General features: G+C 45.0%; 1 protein-coding gene across 1 annotated transcript in view; it reads left to right on the top strand.

Moving 5' to 3' along the window:
* PAPPA (pappalysin 1) overlaps positions 1 to 18,640 on the top strand; it is a 239,259-nt gene that overhangs the window by 55,297 nt on the left and 165,322 nt on the right. Inside the window, exons 4-6 of the mRNA XM_055301662.1 lie at positions 2,196 to 2,489; positions 9,521 to 9,713; positions 16,091 to 16,212. Coding sequence (XP_055157637.1) covers positions 2,196 to 2,489; positions 9,521 to 9,713; positions 16,091 to 16,212 — 609 coding nt within the window. The remainder of the gene's footprint in view (positions 1 to 2,195; positions 2,490 to 9,520; positions 9,714 to 16,090; positions 16,213 to 18,640) is intronic.

Raw genomic sequence — 18,640 nt, 5'->3', positions numbered from 1 at the left:
ATAGTGTTTCAGGATGATGTCAGGCTCCAGCTATTTCACCTTTTAAGAGAAGCAGTGAAACAGGACTCGGGCTCTGTGCTGTGGCTCTGGGCAAAGGGGTGAATCGGGAGGGGATGAGGTAAAACAAACAAAGCTGGCCCGGACATTAAGTCTGCAATCCTGTCATTATCCCTGGAAATACCTGTGGGGTCCCGTACCTTCCCACTGCCCTGCCTAGCGCCTCATTGTTGAAGCTTCGTGGCGAAACAGAGAATCACTGGCACTGTGGTAGCTGGTTATTTTAGAGCTCACCAGAGATGCAAAGTCACTTTTCTAAGATCACACAGCCAGGGTCAAGCGGAATGAATGTTGCACTGCGTGTCAGGCTAACGGCTCTGGGTCCCCAGCCCTCAGCTCACCAATCTCCTCATCCTAAGAAATGTTGGCCAGAAGCAATTTCTCCACGCTAACCCCAATCAAACCCAACTTATTAGAACCATACATATATTTTTACCCTCTTTTCCTGCTGTGATGCCATGATCCCTGGAAAAAGCCTTGGGTGGGAAGGGGATTATGTTTCATATTATGATTGACAGAAAATAATTGAGAGAGATTTCCTGTCTCAATTTCTCTTTCTCCCTGCCTCTTTGCCTCCCCCTTCTCACACACACGTGTGTGTGTGCACACCCCCGCCCACACACACACCCTCTCATACATCTTTATCTCTGTGCTAGAAGGCTCTGAGCAGTTCAGAATTAATAGACTCCGCGAGCCCCATGACTGAGCAAGCTTGCCCTCCTGGCAGTTCAACCCAAGATAAAACTCCCCCCCACGCCTGCAAGCTCAAATCGACAAGGCCCTGGCCTTATCACCATTCTTTATAAGACACTGTTCTGCACTTAAAATCACTACTTGCAGAGTGTTCAAACCCGAATTTTACCCTTCTCTTAAACACATTTGGATTTTAAGTTTAAATGTCTCCCTACCAGCCTGTATGCATTTCTCCAGTGCCTAAAATGAACATGAAAAATGCTGTCCATTGCTTCTGCTGAAATCTGCTCCATCATCCCTAAGCTAAGCCATGCTCAGTCACGTGGGGGTAGACCGTTGCTCCTCAAACTAGAACATACAGACAAGCCATCTGGGGCTCTTATTAGAATACAGATTCTGATTCCATGGGTCTGGAGTAGGACCCAACATTCTACGTGTTTAATCACCTTCCAGGTGATGGTCCTGCTGCTTAGTCTCAAGACACTCTTCGAGTAGTGAGTAGTTAGTAAGGCACCCACTGGATACGAAGTGCTGTGCTAGCTGCTTACGTGTGCTTAGTTAGACCTCAGAAAGCTTCTTTAGTTGGGTTCACGTTCAGCAAAGATTCAACACGCATTTAATGAGATGCCATATTCCAGGCCCTGTGACTGGCCCTAGTAGTAGAACTCATTAAGAGGCCTGGCTCTGGAAACTACGGATCCTGAGTTCAAATTCCAGCTTGACACTGTCCTGACTCCCCATCATAAGCCAGTTAGTTCACCTGTCTGGGCATCAGTGCCTCTCTTATTGGGTTGTGAGTTAGTTAAGTGTGATTGTACACATGAAGCACTGAGCACAGGGCCTAAGGACACAGGGTAAGTGCTCAAGAAACATTGGCTATAATGACACTGTCCTCATGATGAGCACACCACGATGCTGGCCTTCATGAGTACTCACTCTCGGAGAGCACCAGAGATGAGGAGGTGGGATTCGGGGATGGTAATCCACATGCTCAGTGTCATAGCGTTGGTAAAGGCAGAGGGAGGACTGGGACCAGGGTGCCTGACCATGGGAGCCTCAGTTGGACAAGACTGTGCAGAATGTTTGTAAACGAGGCCTTGCATTACTGTTGAAGGACAAGGTGGCAGCAGAAATGTCTACCAGCCCAGAAATCCAGGTCCTTAAGTGCTGATCATGCCCCTTTTTAAAGTCATTCGAGATCACTTCAGTTGTTGTCTTCCTTCTTCAGGTATTGGGATCTCACAAAATGACTTTTGAGACTCCTTCCTACCCAATCAGTGATTCATATAACAAGTCATAACAGTTCTCGGGGCAGTGGAGCCACAGGGTGGAGAAGCCTGCGGTTACTTTGGGCAGCACCCCATTTACCCGTGATAGATTGGGGGATTTCTGTACCAGGAAACAGAGTACCCCATTTGCTTAATGCTCTGGTTTTCTCCTTGCAGGTGGCATTGTCTTGAACCCATCTTTCTATGGCATTCCTGGGCACACCCACACCATGATCCATGAGATCGGGCACAGCCTGGGCCTCTATCACATCTTCCGAGGCATCTCAGAGATCCAGTCTTGCAGCGATCCCTGCATGGAGACGGAACCCTCCTTTGAGACGGGAGACCTCTGCAGTGACACCAACCCAGCCCCAAAACACAAGTTCTGCGGCGACCCGGGGCCAGGGAATGACACCTGCGGCTTCCATAGCTTCTTCAACACCCCTTACAACAACTTCATGAGCTACGCAGGTAGGGCTCCCCGCTCAGCAGGGCGCACGAGGCTGGGTGTCGCACACAAGGCTCCAGTCCTGTCTCAGAGGAGTCTTGGGAAAGCTGCTTTCCTTTTCTCAGACTTCCTGATTCCAGCAATCCCTCATCCCAGATGATCAGGGTAACAGTCCTTGTGTGAGATCCCAGGGGTAAGGGAAGCTGTTGGACCTGAAGACTCCTCAGAAAGACACACTTTAAGGAGCTGACTGGGGCCCAACATCAGGAACTCTAGGTAGAAGTTCTAGATCTACCACTGAGTCACCTAATGCCTTTGTGTCCATCACATCCCCTCTCTGGGTCCCACTTTACTCAAGAAAATGGAATCTTTGGATCCAAGGAATCTTGGAGAAGGTTCCTCTAATTTTGCAACTGTATTTTTCTAAGCTGGTGAAACTTTTTTCTTCTCTTCTCTCTCTCTCTTTCTCTCTCTCTCTTTGTACTGCAACTTTTTCTTAAATATAAAGCTCTTATACTCTCCTTTACTATTTTATTATATATATATATATATATATATATATATATATATATATATATATGAGAGAGAGAGAGAGAGAGAGAGAAAGAGAGAGAGAGGGAGAGAGAGAGAGAATGCTTTTGGTTTTGCAAATGCAAAATTACATGAAAGAAAGGAGTACATTCTTTTCCTAACTGCATATATCCTGTCAAAAATCTTTTTTATATCTTCAAGTCATTCACCCTAGCTCATCTGTATGACGGCAAGCTTTTTTTTTTCTTCTACTTTTGTGTGGGACTCTAGGTCTCCATCTTTGTTTGAACCAGGAAATCCTTACAACTGTTTTCCATTTCTTCTTTGGTTTTGCATTGGATTGCATTTGAAGAGAGGGGTTTTGCTGCTGAAACCCAATGAATTTAATGATCCCCAGTAGATCTTTCTGCTTTCCCTCTTGGGTTGATGATCTCTGGGGGCCTCTGCAGTTTAAGGTTCATACCGTTCAAACCTGACGTCTCTAGAAGGGTCCACAGCCCATCCTTGGTACCAGAAAGCAGTCTTTAGATTTAGTTCTTTTTAAAAGACCACAGTGCTGGGTATTTCCTCAAAAGCAGATTTCCCACTGGACTCCCATTCCCAGCCAAGCCGACATCCCACATCCGGTGCCCTGTCCCCCCCACACAGCCCTGCTTACGTTCCATTTCTGTAGCACCTTTCCTTGGCCAGCTCAACGCACATGGAAAATAAACAATAACATGAATTTGGAAGTTTGCCGGACTCTAAGGGGCCCCGGAGCTGCCACTAGCTACCAGACCCCCATAAACTAAATCTTTTTTTGTTCCCCTTTGTACAGATCTAAAGGGTGATTGATTTACTGTTGTTTTTTTAAAGGAACCCCTCAGCTCAGTGACCCATTAACAGCAGAACTAATTCACTGAGCTACGATAACAAACTTACACCCGCAAAAGCATATTCAAGGCGACCACGAGCTTTGAAATGTTTGTTTTCCTTAGGATCTCTGATAGATGAGGTGACAAAAGCAGCTGGATGAAATTCAAAATGCAGAACAGGATTGGGTTCTCAGGGCTGGGGAGAGCTATGCATAGGGGCTAGGCAGTCAAGGGCAGAGGGTGGAGACCCTGCTGGGTCAACTGCTTGGAGTTCTTTCCTTCCTGGGTGCTTCTTCCTCAGGTCTGGTCACTAGTTGAGCAGAGTCTAGTGCAGTGCTTTCTCGTAGAACTTTCTGCAAAGATGGACATGTCCTGTGTCTATACCATCCAGCAGTATGACAGCCACTGGTCTGATGCGGCTCATGAGCACTTGAAGTATGGCTAGTGAGACTGAGGAATTGAATTGTTAGCCTTTGGTAACTTTAATTAACTTAAATTGAAATAACGTCACCTGACTGGTGTCCACAATAATTCCTGAGTGCCTGTGATACACCACACACTTGTGTGCAATGCTTCCTAGGCTTGTCTTGCAGAATCCTCAAAATAACCCAGTGAGGTAAGTACTGTTATCACGGGACCTATTTTACAGATGCAGAAAGTGTGGTTTAATGTAGCTTAAGTAACTTGCCCAGAGTCACACGACAAGAAGGTAAGACTTTTTCCCCTGCAGAGCCTGTGCTATTAATCAGTAAACATCTGGCTCTCTTTCTGATGCTAAGGAAGGCGGAGAGGGCCCCAAGTGCTCAGCTCCAGCAAACAGCAGGCAGGTGATGCTGGCAAGCCTAGTTCAGCACCAGGCATGAATGGCCATCTTAAGCTATGGATAAACCCTGGGCAGATGAAGAGAAGCTCAGACTCTGCTTCCTGAAGATGATAGGCCATGGGAGGCCCCCCAAGATCCCCTTCAGTCAGGGCTTCCTCAGGAGTCCAGAAACCCGGGCTTCTTCAGCCAACAAGAATAAGTGTCTTCTTATCATTGCTCTGTGTGTCAGGGCCTTTCAACATGCACATATGCTTCAACCCTGTGATCCCAGCAATTAGGAATACATCCAGAGGAAATAAATCTGTTGGTTTGTTTAAAGATTTAATCATAAGAATGTTCTTAGCAATGCTCATTGTCCAAATATCAATTAGGTGTTTACTCTCTGCCAGACATGAAGAAAAAAAAATGCTTATATGTGTGTGTGGGGGAAACTACTTGCAAGTCCAGTGAGCATGGATTGTTGAAATAAATCACAAGGCATCCCTGTGATAGAACATTATGTGGCCACTAACAATGGTGTAGAAGAGGAAGCAGGGGTGTAAATAGAAACCGAGTACCATTGTGGTGCAGGGCAGGAAGTTACAGAGTGCAGGCACCCAACTGGAATTCTCCAGGCATTAGCCTTCGACGTTAGGCAAGCTACTTCTCTAAGCCTCACTGACTTCCTGGATTCCATGGAGGATAATCACACCTACCTTGTGTGATAGTAGGTGTACTCGTGCAGATAAAGGATTTAGAACTGTCCGTGGTACCATAACTAGTGATCAATAGACAATAATTAGTAGGATTGTTTAACTATTTAATGTGAAAATGGTCACGGAGCCTTGTACAGTGTAAGGTCTGGCCTATGTAGGTGTGTGTGCATATGTGTATTTGTATGTGTATATGCACATGATGTAAATGTGTTTATGAGACTGAGAATCATAAATATTCACATGCAATATACTTATACACATATATCCTAAATATTCATTGTATTATCTCTAGGTAATGAGTTTAGGGTGACGTTTATTTCTTTGTAACATTTTTGGCATATCCCACATGTTTTACAGTGAATATAATCATTTCCTGCTATTCCTACTATTATCTCTATCCTTTTTTAATAAAAACCAGGAAGGCAGGGACTCTTACAAAGGGCAGCTCCGTTATCCCTACAGCAGGAAGCCTTAGCCTGCTAAATGCCCTCATTAGTTTTAGGGGGCGGGCAGCATCACTACTCCCTGTGGTACAGCGGGTGTGGAGGAGGCTGGCAGGGCGGCATTTGCTCACACCTCCACAGCACAGGGCTCGACAGCTCACAGCAGCGCTTGGCCCATGCCCCGACACCCCCACCCCCCATGCTCTGCAGCCTCCAGGCTGCAGAGAGGAACGCGTGCTGGAGAACGGAGTTCAGTTAGCGATCTCAGGGCAGGGCACCAACAGCGTGGGGACTGGCTCAGGCCTCCCCAGGCACCAGAGCCCCAACGTCCTCTCTGCTTAGATGGGTAAGATGGGAACCAAAGAACAAGACGGGCTGGCTGGTCCTGGAGATCAGATGTCGGGAGGGGAAGCGTGTGAAGGTAGGAAGCCAAGAGGGGCTGACTTGAGACGCGAGCTAATTGAGACAGAGCATTTGTGATCAACAGAAACCCTTTGGTACCTCCCCCCAAGATTCGGATAGCAGCTAAGTCTCTAAGCCACACACCTTGGGACAGACACTTTCTGCCATCCACTTTCATGTTCAGATGCATTTCTGCTCCCCTTCCAGGATCTGTCACCTGTTTTTCATGCTCTTTTTAAAAAAAATTTATTCAAAAAATGTTTTTATTGGAGTTCAATTTGCCAACATATAGCATAACACCCAGGGCTCATCCCAAGTGCCCCCCTCAGTGCCCGTCACCCAGGCACCCCAAACCCCCGCCCACCTCCCCTGCCACTACCCCTTGTTCGTTTCCCAGAGTTAGGAGTCTCTCATGTTTTGTCACCCTCAGTGATATTTTCACTCCTTCCCCCTTTATTCCCTTTCACTAATTTTTATATTCCCCAAGTGAATGAGACCATATAATGTTTGTCCTTTTTATCGACAAACATGGAAATGGTTAACTTTTAAGTCATGAAAGGAAAATGCACTTCTTTGGGAAAGAGAAAGAAACAAACAAACCGGAGTGTATGGAGGGAGAAAAATGCTGTTTTTCTCCTCCATTCATCTTGATAAATGCTTTATGTGCTTCAGCTCACTGAGTCCCCACAGCAGCTCTCGAGAGCGGGGTCAATTTCAATGTCCCCAATTTATACATGAGGGACCTGAGTTTTAGAGTTACTTCCTTCTTTGGGAAATGACTGATTAGTATTCTATTCAGTGCCTATGCCTTAACATACATAGTCATTCCCCTATTAATAGCCAGATGTGTTATTGCTGGTATTTTTACCATTATACATGATGCTTCAAAAAATATCCTCATCCCTATATTTTCTGCATGTTTGTTCATGAATATCTGTCTGTTGAGTTCCTGGATGTGATATTGTTAGATCAAAGAGAATGGATATTTTACATTCCGTTTTTTTTTTCTTTTCTTTTCTTTTTTTTCTTTTCTTTTCCTTTCTTTTCTTTTCTTTTCTTTTCTTTTTTCTTTTCTTTTCTTTTCTTTTCTTTTTTCTTTTCTTTTCTTTTTTTTCTTTTCTTTTACTTCTTTCTTTTCTTTCTTTCTTTCTTTCTTTCTTTCTTTCTTTCTTTCTTTCTTTCTTTCTTTCTTTCTTTTCTTTTTTTTTTTGGCTTGCTTCTGGTTTTCTGACACACATACATGCATACCCAGGGGCGCTGTCCCAGGCATGAGGCAGCAAGCATTTACTGAGCATCATCATGGTCCTTTGTGCTCCACTCTCCTTACCTCCAGCCAAGTTCTGAGATGAACACTCTTGGTATCCTCATCAACCTCTGCCTACAGGTGGGAAAACAGGCCCTGAGGGCATGAATTCACTTGCCCATTTGACTCCAGATCCTTCACACACTGGTCTAACTCTTGAGCCATACTCTTAGCCTTTCTCCTTTCTCCTGCCTCTAACCTATTCAGGTTACCAGGTACCAGGCTTTTGCAGGGGTACCTTTTTACACTAAAAAACACAAAGATCGTAGACACAAAGGAGAATGAATGTACTGGATGATCTGGCCCTTCTTAGGCTGAGATGTTTGGACTCTATTCTCCAGGCAATGGGGAGCCATTGAATGTTTGTTATTCCAAGGAGTTAGATGGCTGCATGTGGACTTGAGATAGATGTATGTGACTAAAGATACTTGATAAGGGACACTGGGCTCTTCTCCTCCCTTCAAACATATGATAGATCTGCCCAGGGTGCTGGAGAAGGGACCGGCTGTCATAAATTACTAAGGGGAATCAGAGGCAGCTTCTGTGTATAACCTCCTTGCACTCCTGTCCCTTCCCCAAGTTGGATTCTCAAGGTCCCATCCAACAGCCCAGCACCTGCCCAAACTTATTTTCTGTTTGTTTGATAAGAGGAAGTGAGTTTATGCTGCAGGATTCCTGGTGGCGGGTTTATTTTAAGATCAGGCGAGCCCCGTGCTCCTCCTCCGTCTGGGGCCCAGCTGCAGAAACCCTGACCAGGCGGACACCTCTGAGAAGTGGTGTTTTTGGAAACCAAGCCAAAACAGTGCCTTGTTCTGCCCCTGGGGCAGTTGAATGAAGCCGTTGGAGGGGTAGACAGGAGGCATGCTTCTTCCTTGGGAGGCGAGTCTTGGACTGTCTTCAGTCCGCATTGTGGACAAGAGAGGAGGGCTGAAGGTCATTCGATCTAAAGACATTTCAGAGATTGTATCCAGCCCACTCAGACGCGGGCTCACATCCTGTTTATCAAGCACCTGCAGGATACTTTTCCCATACAGGGTCTCATTTATGCACAGAAAGAAGTTTTTGTATTGATTAGAAACATGGTCTTGGGGGTCAAGAATGCAAATCTCACAGTGAACATCCAAGTGACAGTACCGTCCTCATTGCCGGCAGGGACACTGAGCCTAGACTGTTCCTAGGGCTGGCTGCCTGCCTCAGGCTGTGCTCGCTGCAGTGGACACCATGTCCCTGTGGTCCTGCGGCTCCCTCTCCTACTGTCCTTGACCTTTGCTACCCCCTCTTAGCCATGCAGTCTGGTTGACCCAAAGGACCTCCTTCTTCAGAAGCCTCCCTGGGTCACTGTCCTTCCCCACTGTGCTGCCTCTTGCTCATCAGTGGTCAGCATCACAGACTTTAGGAGTCTTCTGATAACTTGACTCCTCCGCCAAACTAGCCTTCACTCTGTAACTACTCTGGTCACTCCTCCAGGGCAGGAACATCTTTAAGTTTCATCTTTCTGTGGCCTTTGGCACAGAGCAGAGGACAGTGATAGATGCTCAGAAGGTGCGTTTGAAGGACAAGATCACTGGATCCCTGGATAGTGAAATGAACAAATGAGCAGATGAAATGGATGGGAAGGAATGAGTGAGCAAATAAAGGAAAGAATGAATGGGAAATTTGGGGTGAGTGGTGAGGGAGGGATGGAGTAAGGAAATGCATGACTTACTGAACAGGGACTTGGGGGCCCATGGAAAGCCATCTGTCTGGCCCTTGTCCTTAACTGTGACCTCTGGGCTGCTCAGTCCCATCCACCCTCCCCTTCCTCCTGTTCCCTCTCACCTGTCTCCAGAAGTGATGACTGCACTCATTTCTTCACAGACCATTAACTCGTGAGCACTGGAAGAGGCCAGCTCTGAGTTGGCAAGGGCTGGGGTGCCGGTTGTCTGGCCCCCGGAGACGTCATAATTCTCTCTCATGCCTGCCCATGCAGCCAGGTTCTTATCTCTCCCTCTGCCCACTTGCAGATGACGACTGCACAGACTCCTTCACGCCCAATCAAGTTGCCAGAATGCACTGTTACCTGGACCTGGTGTACCAGAGCTGGCAACCCTCCAGAAAGCCGGCGCCTGTCGCCCTGGCCCCCCAGATCGTGGGCCACACGACCAACTCTGTGACACTGGAGTGGTTTCCGCCCATCGATGGCCACTTTTTTGAAAGGTGAGTGTGGCCTGTGAAGTGTTGACTCCTCTCTCTCCTGCCATGAAGAGGGAAATGCAGAAGGGGAGCAGGCTTGGAGAGGAGCTTTGCTGTTTCCTTTGTCCTCGCTCTTGTTCATCTGGAGCCCCTACCGCCTAGCAGTGACTGGTTCATGTAGACACATTGTAAATTTGAGAGTCGGGGGATAAACGAGTGAGTGCTTATCAAAATTAATAAGTAAAGATGCATGCTTTCAGTGAATGGATGTTTAGCTTTATTTTCTTATGAAACACCTGGAAACTTTTATTGCCAGAACATCCTCTGGGATAGAGGTACTGGCCTCATCTCCATGAGCTCAGGAGTTGAAATTGCCTCTGGTTAATACACAATTGTAATATAGGTATAATATGTATCATATATGAAGGTGTATATGTGTGTAGTATGTATTTTTAGAATCTTTGTGCCCAGTAGTTTGTTGTAGAATTGAGGGTAGAATTTTTAAAAGGTCAAAGATGATAAACTTAGGCACAAGAGATCTGCTCCCCTATCTTTCACTTTCTAGCTGTACTACCTTGGGCAAGTCACTTTCCTTCCTTGACTGGTCCTCTCCCACAGGAAAGTGGGTCTCGTGGTGCCTTAGGGCCTAAAGGCAGGGATCCAACGGTCTCCTGTGGTGCCTTTCAGCATTAAGACTCTCTAAGGAGCTCAAGCTTTTAAGGGAAACAGATTCTCAAGAGACAGGAAAGTGGGTTAAGATGTTGACATCTACACTTGGCTGTAATTTAGGGCTTATTAGTATATTAACTCCCAGCCCAGCCCTTCTTGGGGGCATCTTATCCAATACAGATGATAGACCATTGATGATGGTGAAAGTCATAACCAGCTAACGATTAACTAAAAATTTTCTGTGGTTACGGTTGTTGCCACTTATCAAGTCCTTACTCTGGGCCATATTCTGTACTAAAGGCTTTATATGCAGAGTCTCATGCACCCTTTCAAGTAACTATGAGTTGGATGGAAGTCATCAAGGAGCATCTGGGTGGCTCAGTTCGTTGAGCATCCGACTCTTGGTTTCATTCATGTTCTCAGGGTCGAGAGATTGAGCCCCACATTGTGCTCCATGATCGGTGTGGAGTCTGCTTGGCATTCTATCCTTCTCCCTCGTCCTCTGCCCCTCCCCTCACTCATATGCTCTCTCTCGCTCTCAAATAAATGAATAAATAAAATATTTATAAAAAGTAAGAAAGGGGAGTCATCTTCCTCATTTGCCAGGTTAGGCAGGAATTAGAGTGAAAGACTCTATTTGATTTGACCAAGATTCCATGGAAGGTGCTGGGAGGTAGGCTCCAACATACATTTTGCAACGTCTTGTCTGGGGCCCCCATGTGCTTTCATTAAGTCCTTCCAAAACTCAAATTATGAGGGAGGTATTACCCCTCCCCTAAAAAGAGCCATAAAAGGTAGTAAGGAACTCTCATTTGCATGTGTATGTGTGTAAAAATACTTATTAGATCAAAGTATCACATTAAATACATGCTTTGATTTTCTCCACTCCTATCAGTCCCTGAATCTAGAACGTTTGTTTGGCAACTGGGTGAATGTGTTCATGGGGAAGGAAATGCACTCCTTAGGCCCTCTATAAACCACCCCTCCCACACCCCGCTTCCCCCCTGCCCCAGCCGCCCTCACTGGGAGCTCAGAGCTGGGTTTGGGAAACCTCATGTGACACTTCAGAGCAGACTTTCCAGCAGCCTGTAGATTTATTTATTTTTTCTGTGGCGATGAGAAGTATCAGACTTTTGGTCAAGCCTTGGCCTCAGTTCCACGTAAAAATGGAAGTTTTGTAAATGAAGCTTCCCGTGTATGTATTTAATTTGTATTTCATAAAGCAGTTATTGTCCATTAAATAAATACCATCTGATTGTTGGAAACCCATTGGAGGGTTAATTGTTGTGTAATGAGATATGTCTCTATTACATGGTACCCTCAGCTTCAATCAATATGTTTTTAATAACCTATAGTCAGTTGGTACTTGAGGCTCATACAATAGCTATTCTGTTCAGTCTGAGATTTCATAACGGAGTTATCATATGTTAAATTAAAACTGACGTTTTAGAAACATGTCTAATTAGGGTTAACAGCTACGTAGACGATCGTCTATGGCTCGAGGAAGTCAGTCCACCAGTTCAATAAATTGTTATAAAGAAATGGAGCTACCACTCTCCCAAACCCTCGGAGTTTATAGTCCTACAGATTGGCCCCGGTGCGGAGTGCACAAGCTTGCCACCAGGTTGTCCGCACTGTGTTCTCAGCTCCACCGCTCCTGGTCCGTGGGACCTTGGGCACGCCATCTCGCCTCTCTGATTCTCTCTGGCCCTCTGAGTATTCTTCCACAATTGTACCCACTTCACCAGGTTTTTGTGGAGAATTTGAGAAATATGACATCCGTAATATGCCTAGTACACACACTCTATGTTCAAGAAATATTAGCTCCCATCTTGTACGAGGTTTCCCAGAGCCGTTTAGCTACTTGAAAATTCTCTTTCCCTGCAAAATCTCTGGTGTTTTCTACAACATCCATCAATGCCAACCTCTCGCCCCTGGCCATCCCCACGTCCTCCCGCTGTTCCTCACATCTGCGGTCTAAGAGAATACAAGGGTTTTCCTTAAAAAAACATATTCAGATCCTCCCACAGCCTGTGTCCTCACACATGGGCAACTGAATAAATAATTCAAGGCCACCCCCTGGCTTTTCTAACTCCTTTATTTTTATCTGTCTTGCAAACATGTGTTGACTGAATGGTTTCAGTTATCTGAACAATTGGCGGTGGCACATCGGAAAGAATTCTGGACTAAGAACCAAAAGACCTGGGTCTGAAGTCTTTGAAACCTCATTCATTTCCTCCTCTTTGGCCTCAGTTTTCTGATCTATAAGCCAAAGACCATCTGGCCTTTCTCAACCAAGGTCCCAATTCCAAATCTCAGAACACAGCAAGTGATTTGAGTAACTATTTTCTCAGTCCTTGCAAGAATGGTGCATACCAAGTACCGTTCTAGAAGCACAGGAGAGAAGCTAACTCATAAGACACAGTGGATATCTTAAAGAAGCACTGTTCGATAGGACTTCTGCAGGAATGGGAATGTTCTGTATCTGTACTGCCCAATATGGTAGCCATTAGCCAACTGGCTGTGGAGCATTTGAAATGTGCCAAGTGTGAAAGTGAATTTCTGAATTTACTTAATTTTAATTAATTTAAATTCAGAGACCCACATGTGGCTGTTGGGCACTGTATTATTAGCACAGACTTGAGCTTTAGGCTTTGATTCTCATGGAAAGTGGGTAAGAAAGAGGGTCTCTTCTAGTGTTAGCATCCGGTACTACCGTGATTTCAGTGTCTGTGTGTATGTCATTGCATATCTGGGCAAATAAAAATCAAATGAATGCCAAACATAAGAAACCATATACTTCCTGGATGTGTAGGATACTGCCTGGTTTTGGTAAAGCCTGTATCTACTCTATGACTTTACAGGCTATGAACTTGGCACGATTGCTTTGTGCTCGTGATCTTCTATTTCCTAATCTATAAAATGGGAGCATCACCCACACCCAAAATCACACCATTGCTTTTTAGTTGCTGACTTTACCTTTACTTTTGTCCTTCTTTCCTCAATCCATGTTTCATTCAGCATAAAGACCAATCTTTTTAAAATGTAAATTAGATCATGTCACTCCATGACTTGAAGGGTCTCCAGTGGCTCACAGCCCTCCAATGGCTTCCCATCTCTTTTATATACAATCTCCAGGTGGTCGACAGGACCTCCCAAGATCTGGTCCTTGCCTACTTGTCTAGCTGCCTCTTTAACACTCTCCTTCATTTATGACTCCTGTCACTCAGATTTCCTTTGAGATCCCTATAGACCAAGCCTTTCCTGTGTTGGTCTTTTACATACCTGAGACTGCCCCTGGAATGCTTTATATTCATTCTTTATGTCATCCTTTAGCTCTCACCATAGATGGCATTCCTCTCACTGAGGTCTTTAATGACTGTTTCAATTTTAATTAGCCCAGTGCACCTCCTCTACCAGTATTCTTTCCTACATCATCCATTTACTTTCCTTCTAGAACTTAATGCACCCATGATTTTATATCTGTTTACTTATTTGTTTATGTACTATCCACCTGGCTACAAGCCCTAGGAGGGGTAGGTAGCACACCTGATTTCCTTTCCCTTGGATAGTCAATGTCTGGTACTAGCAACAAGAGGTGGTTCAATGATTACCCATTGAATAAATAGATGAAACAGCAAATGAATACGTGAATCAGTGATTGAAGATGAGGGAAGATACTGTGTGGAGCTCTGTGCAAACAAGATATGTTTACTGTCAGGTGGATGATGGTCCAGTCACTCCTCAAAGTATGAGAAACCTAGGATATGTCAAGAACTCAGTGAAGTGCAGGGGACTATGTGACTATCATCCAAAACAAAGCATCTAAAGAAATAGAAAGATAGGCTCAGTGGCCATTAAAGTCCATGTGGTTCCCGACTCGTCCACATAACCTTTATAATCTCATTGTCATCATAGAGCCAGTCATGTGACTATGAGCTGCTATGCATGGGTTGTGGTCATTATAATGGAACTCTGCTCCAGAGTGAGGAAGTTTCTCTCTCCACTCCTCATTCCCTCTTGCAAGTGTATTTCTGTAATTATTCTTATCCAGGAGAAATTCATAGATTTTCAAAATACCTAGAAAATTCAGAAAACCAGAAGGAATAAAAAAAAGGGGAATCATCCTATATTCATTCCACCACCCAGAAATTGTTGTCAATATTTTGTCATATTGAGGTTATTTGAATAGCATTGAGAAGCTGCTGTAAATTCAATTTTGAATATTATTTTTTCACTTAGTATTATAGTTTACACATTTTCCATGAGACTCCATGGAATATTTTTGTAATGGCTACTTACCACATCATTGAACATATTAATCTTGGGCTATTTCATCATTCTCCTTTCACTGGATATTAATATGCTTGCGAAACTTCTACCCTATGTATGATTTCACATTAACAATGATAAAGCCAATGATGCAAAATCTATAATTTGAGAGTCTAGACTAAGTTAGTTATGAGATTTAGCAACATGTTTGAGTGACTGGTATTCACCCATCTTTCTGTTCACCCATCCAACTGCCCACTTACCCATCTATCCATCCATCCAGCCAGCCACCCACCCACTTACCCATCCACTTATACACTCATCCATCCAGTTATCCACCCATCTGTCCATCCATCCATCCTTCTGCATATGTTGACCACCATGTAAAAGCAGATAATCAGGAGAATGATCTGTTCAGATATAGGTTTGGGGATGAGGTCCTGGCAGCTGTGTAGAAGAAGAATGGGGAACACTAGCAGTCTGATGCTCACCCACATACTTTTTCTTACCATGTGAACCCATGGGCTACAGAGCTTCCCTATGAAGGGAAAGCCATAAGGCTCCTCCACTGCATCTTTCAGGTAGCCAAAGGATAAAGAGCCTTCTAGGAATGATGAAAGAGGTATTGGCAGGACCATTGCATTTTGAGAAATAATGGGCTGATCCCTCTCCCCTCCTGGCAGCTGCCTCCTAAACAGATGCCAAGTCTGGAGAACAAGCAAGATCCCAGAGGCTGTTGTGGCTAAAGGGAGATTGAATCCAGATACATAATACACTTGACAGTAGAGGAAGCCACCATAATATTCCACTTCTGGGGCTGTTCCCTTCAAGGGATTGGTTTGCCCCTTGGAGAGCTGCTAAAATGAATTAGATGCCATGGTAAGGAAACTGCTTTTGACTGTTAAATCATAAGTGATTCATCCATCCCAGAATGTCAGGGCTGGAAGGTTCCTATAGGCATCATCTGGCTTAGCCAACTCATTTTCAGATGAAGCAACTGAACCGTGCCTTCTTATTTAGTACCTAGGACACAGGATGGTGCTTGGCACATGGGAGGTACCTGATGAACACTATTAAAAGAATAAAATTTGAGGTCAGATGGAGCTAGATTTTTTTTTCACAACCACACATCAAATCCTCAGTAGAGCTTTGGATGTCTGATGAAACTAAGATTAGTATGGATAGTAAGTCTTTGGCCTGTTGATTCTGTATGGCTCCAAATTAAAGAAGTGTATCTACTATTAGGACAGAAGCCACATAAGCCCAGACAAGAACTTTGCTGGGCACTGGGGAGGAATTTCAGTCACAGTCGTATCCTGGAAACTTTGGCAAGGATAAAGATGATGGGATAATATGGAATTGTTGTGTTTTCTGCCCTGGTGCCTTTGGCCTCGTCGGATCAGGAGCTCATTCAACTGTTCCTAAGTCAGTGCATTTCCTTTATTTCCTTGGCCTCCTAGAGAATTGGGATCAGCATGTGAACTTTGCCTGGAAGGGAGAATCCTGGTGCAGTATGCCATCAACGCCTCCTCCCCGATGCCCTGTGGCCCATCAGGACACTGGAGTCCTCGGGAAGCAGAAGGTAAGCCAGCCTGGAAGCTCATTTACAGGTTGGAGGTGCAAAGAACCACTGTTTTGATGGAGATGGACCCCTATGATTTTAACAGTCTTTTCCACACACTGTATAATTTGATCTTACAACTGCCTTTCAAGGCCAATTTATTTTATTTTTGTCTTTTTCCCGAAGCTTTACTGAGACATAATTGACATATAACATTGTATAGGTTTAAGGTGTACAAAGTGATGATTTGATGCATGTATTATTGCAAAGTGGTTACACCACGATCAGATTAGTTAACACATCCATCATCTCATACTTTTTTTGTTTGTTTTTGAGTTCATGTAAGATCTACTCTCTAGGCAATTTTCAAGTATATGATACAGTATTGTTAACTATAGTCACCATGGTGTAGATAAGAACTCCAGAGTTATTCAGCATACGACTGGAGGTTTGGATCCTCAGCCTAAGATCAAGGCCAATATTCATGCATCAATTCAGCACATGTCCTTTGAACTCTTACACTGTCCTAGAATGTCATCCCACTTTCCATATGAGGAAACAAAGATGCTGAGACATTGAACAAGTGCCCAAGGCCATACACCTGGTAAAGACATGGCATATGTATGTATGTGTTTGTGTGTGCCTCCAGACCCTGACAGCCTGTTGGTGCACATCAGATCACCTTAGAATTGATGCACATAACTTGTTGGGGGGTGGTGTCAAGTTTTCAGTAATCTTTGTCTTCTTCATTTGTTTCTGGGACTGTCCAGGGCATCCACACACATGCCATGACTATCCCTCTCCAAGTTTTCTGCCACATACTCTCCTTTTTGGGATCCATTTATCAGCAAGACACTTGAGGGGAGCACCTCATCGTTGCCACTATTGGTGCGCTTTCCCCATGACTAGACACTCCCCTGGCCCAGGGTCTCCCAGGCCCCCCTGCTAGGGGCTGGCAAACTATGCTCTCTTACTATCCCACTTGCTGCCAGACTCACTGGGCTTTTTGCAGAAATTAAGAGGATGCCTTGTACTCAAGGCTTATTGCATGGTCACTTGGCCCCGACAGCAACCACTTGGAACTTAAAGAATCATGTGGAAAGTTGCCTCCTCAGTTTCCTTCTGCAATATCCCCTATAGGGCTCAGATCTAGTGCCTGAAGCCTGGCTGGTAGAGACACTCTGTTCTCCCTTGCCCTCAGAGATTGATACTTAGAACCACCCCCCAGTCTCTCTTGCTCCTGTATGGGGCAGCTCTCGTCCAAGGTTCCTGGGTGGGGACACCAGCCCATCAGAGGAAGCAGAGCCTGATTCCTCCCGGAGGTTCAGGGAGAACTTCCCCATTTTCCTATGTATTTTTAGAAAGAAGGTTGAGAAGAAAAAGCCAGAGAATAAAGCAAGGGAAAGGGATCAGAGAGGAGAGTGAAGGAGAAAAATGACAGCACTGTACTTTGTTATCTTCTAAAGTAGCTTAAAATAAAAATGAGAGCTGAACTTGGAAACTCTAAACAAATCCATCTGGAATGTAAAGTGAGAGGGATGTCTGGGAGTAGCCCTCAGCTCAGCCCCACAGAATCACAGGCTGTCAAACTTGGAAGGGGGGCCTGGGTCATCCAGCTCCGGTTCCCACCCAGTGCAGGAATCCCCCTGGTGCCCTCCCTCACCAAGGCTCTCCTAGCACCAGTGTGTACATTCCTGGGCCTTCCGTTCTAACTCCATTTGTTAGAAAGTTCTTCTCAGAATCTACAGTCATGACGCTCCCATCCCAATGGAACGCATGTTGGGTTCTCACAGAAGAAAGTGTATGCCTCTTCCAGCTGATGACACGTTGTGTACGTGCAGAGTGACCCCGTGTCGCCTATGCCCACTGTAGGAGCTGTGTGCTGGGCACATGGGCAAAGCAGAACTGACTATTTAAAGGGGAGTTGGATGAGGAAAAGGGTGGTTACCATCCAGTGTAGGGAGGCCCATGGTAATTGAAGCACAGAGTGCCAGGGGACCTGTGGGAAGCTGACCTCATCCATAACTGAGACTTAGACTGCCCAGGAAATGTCACCACACCAGTGAGCAAGGCACATTGGAGATCATGAAAGAAGTTTGCTATGTTTAGAGCGGTGATTTTTTTTTTCAGTGTGATCTGGAGGCTTATGGGGTTCCTAGAGACTTTTTAGGGTGTCCTCAAAGTCCAAAATTATTTTCATAATAATGCTGTGAAGATCCCTGGGTGGCGCAGCGGTTTGGCGCCTGCCTTTGGTCCAGGGCACGATCCTGGAGACCCAGGATCGAATCCCACATCAGGCTCCTGGTGCATGGAACCTGCTTCTCCCTCTGCCTGTGTCTCTGCCTCTCTCTCTCTCTCTCTCTCTGTGTGTGTGTGTAACTATCATAAATAAATAAAAAATTAAAAAAAATAATAATGCTGTGATATTTATTACCATTTTCACTCCCAT

Source organism: Nyctereutes procyonoides, unplaced genomic scaffold (assembly GCF_905146905.1).
Source record: "Nyctereutes procyonoides isolate TBG_1078 unplaced genomic scaffold, NYPRO_anot_genome, whole genome shotgun sequence".
In the NCBI taxonomy this organism is placed as follows: Eukaryota; Metazoa; Chordata; class Mammalia; order Carnivora; family Canidae; genus Nyctereutes; species Nyctereutes procyonoides.
The sequence above is the reverse complement of the archived record's forward strand: the minus strand, read 5'-3'. Positions and strand labels throughout refer to the sequence as shown.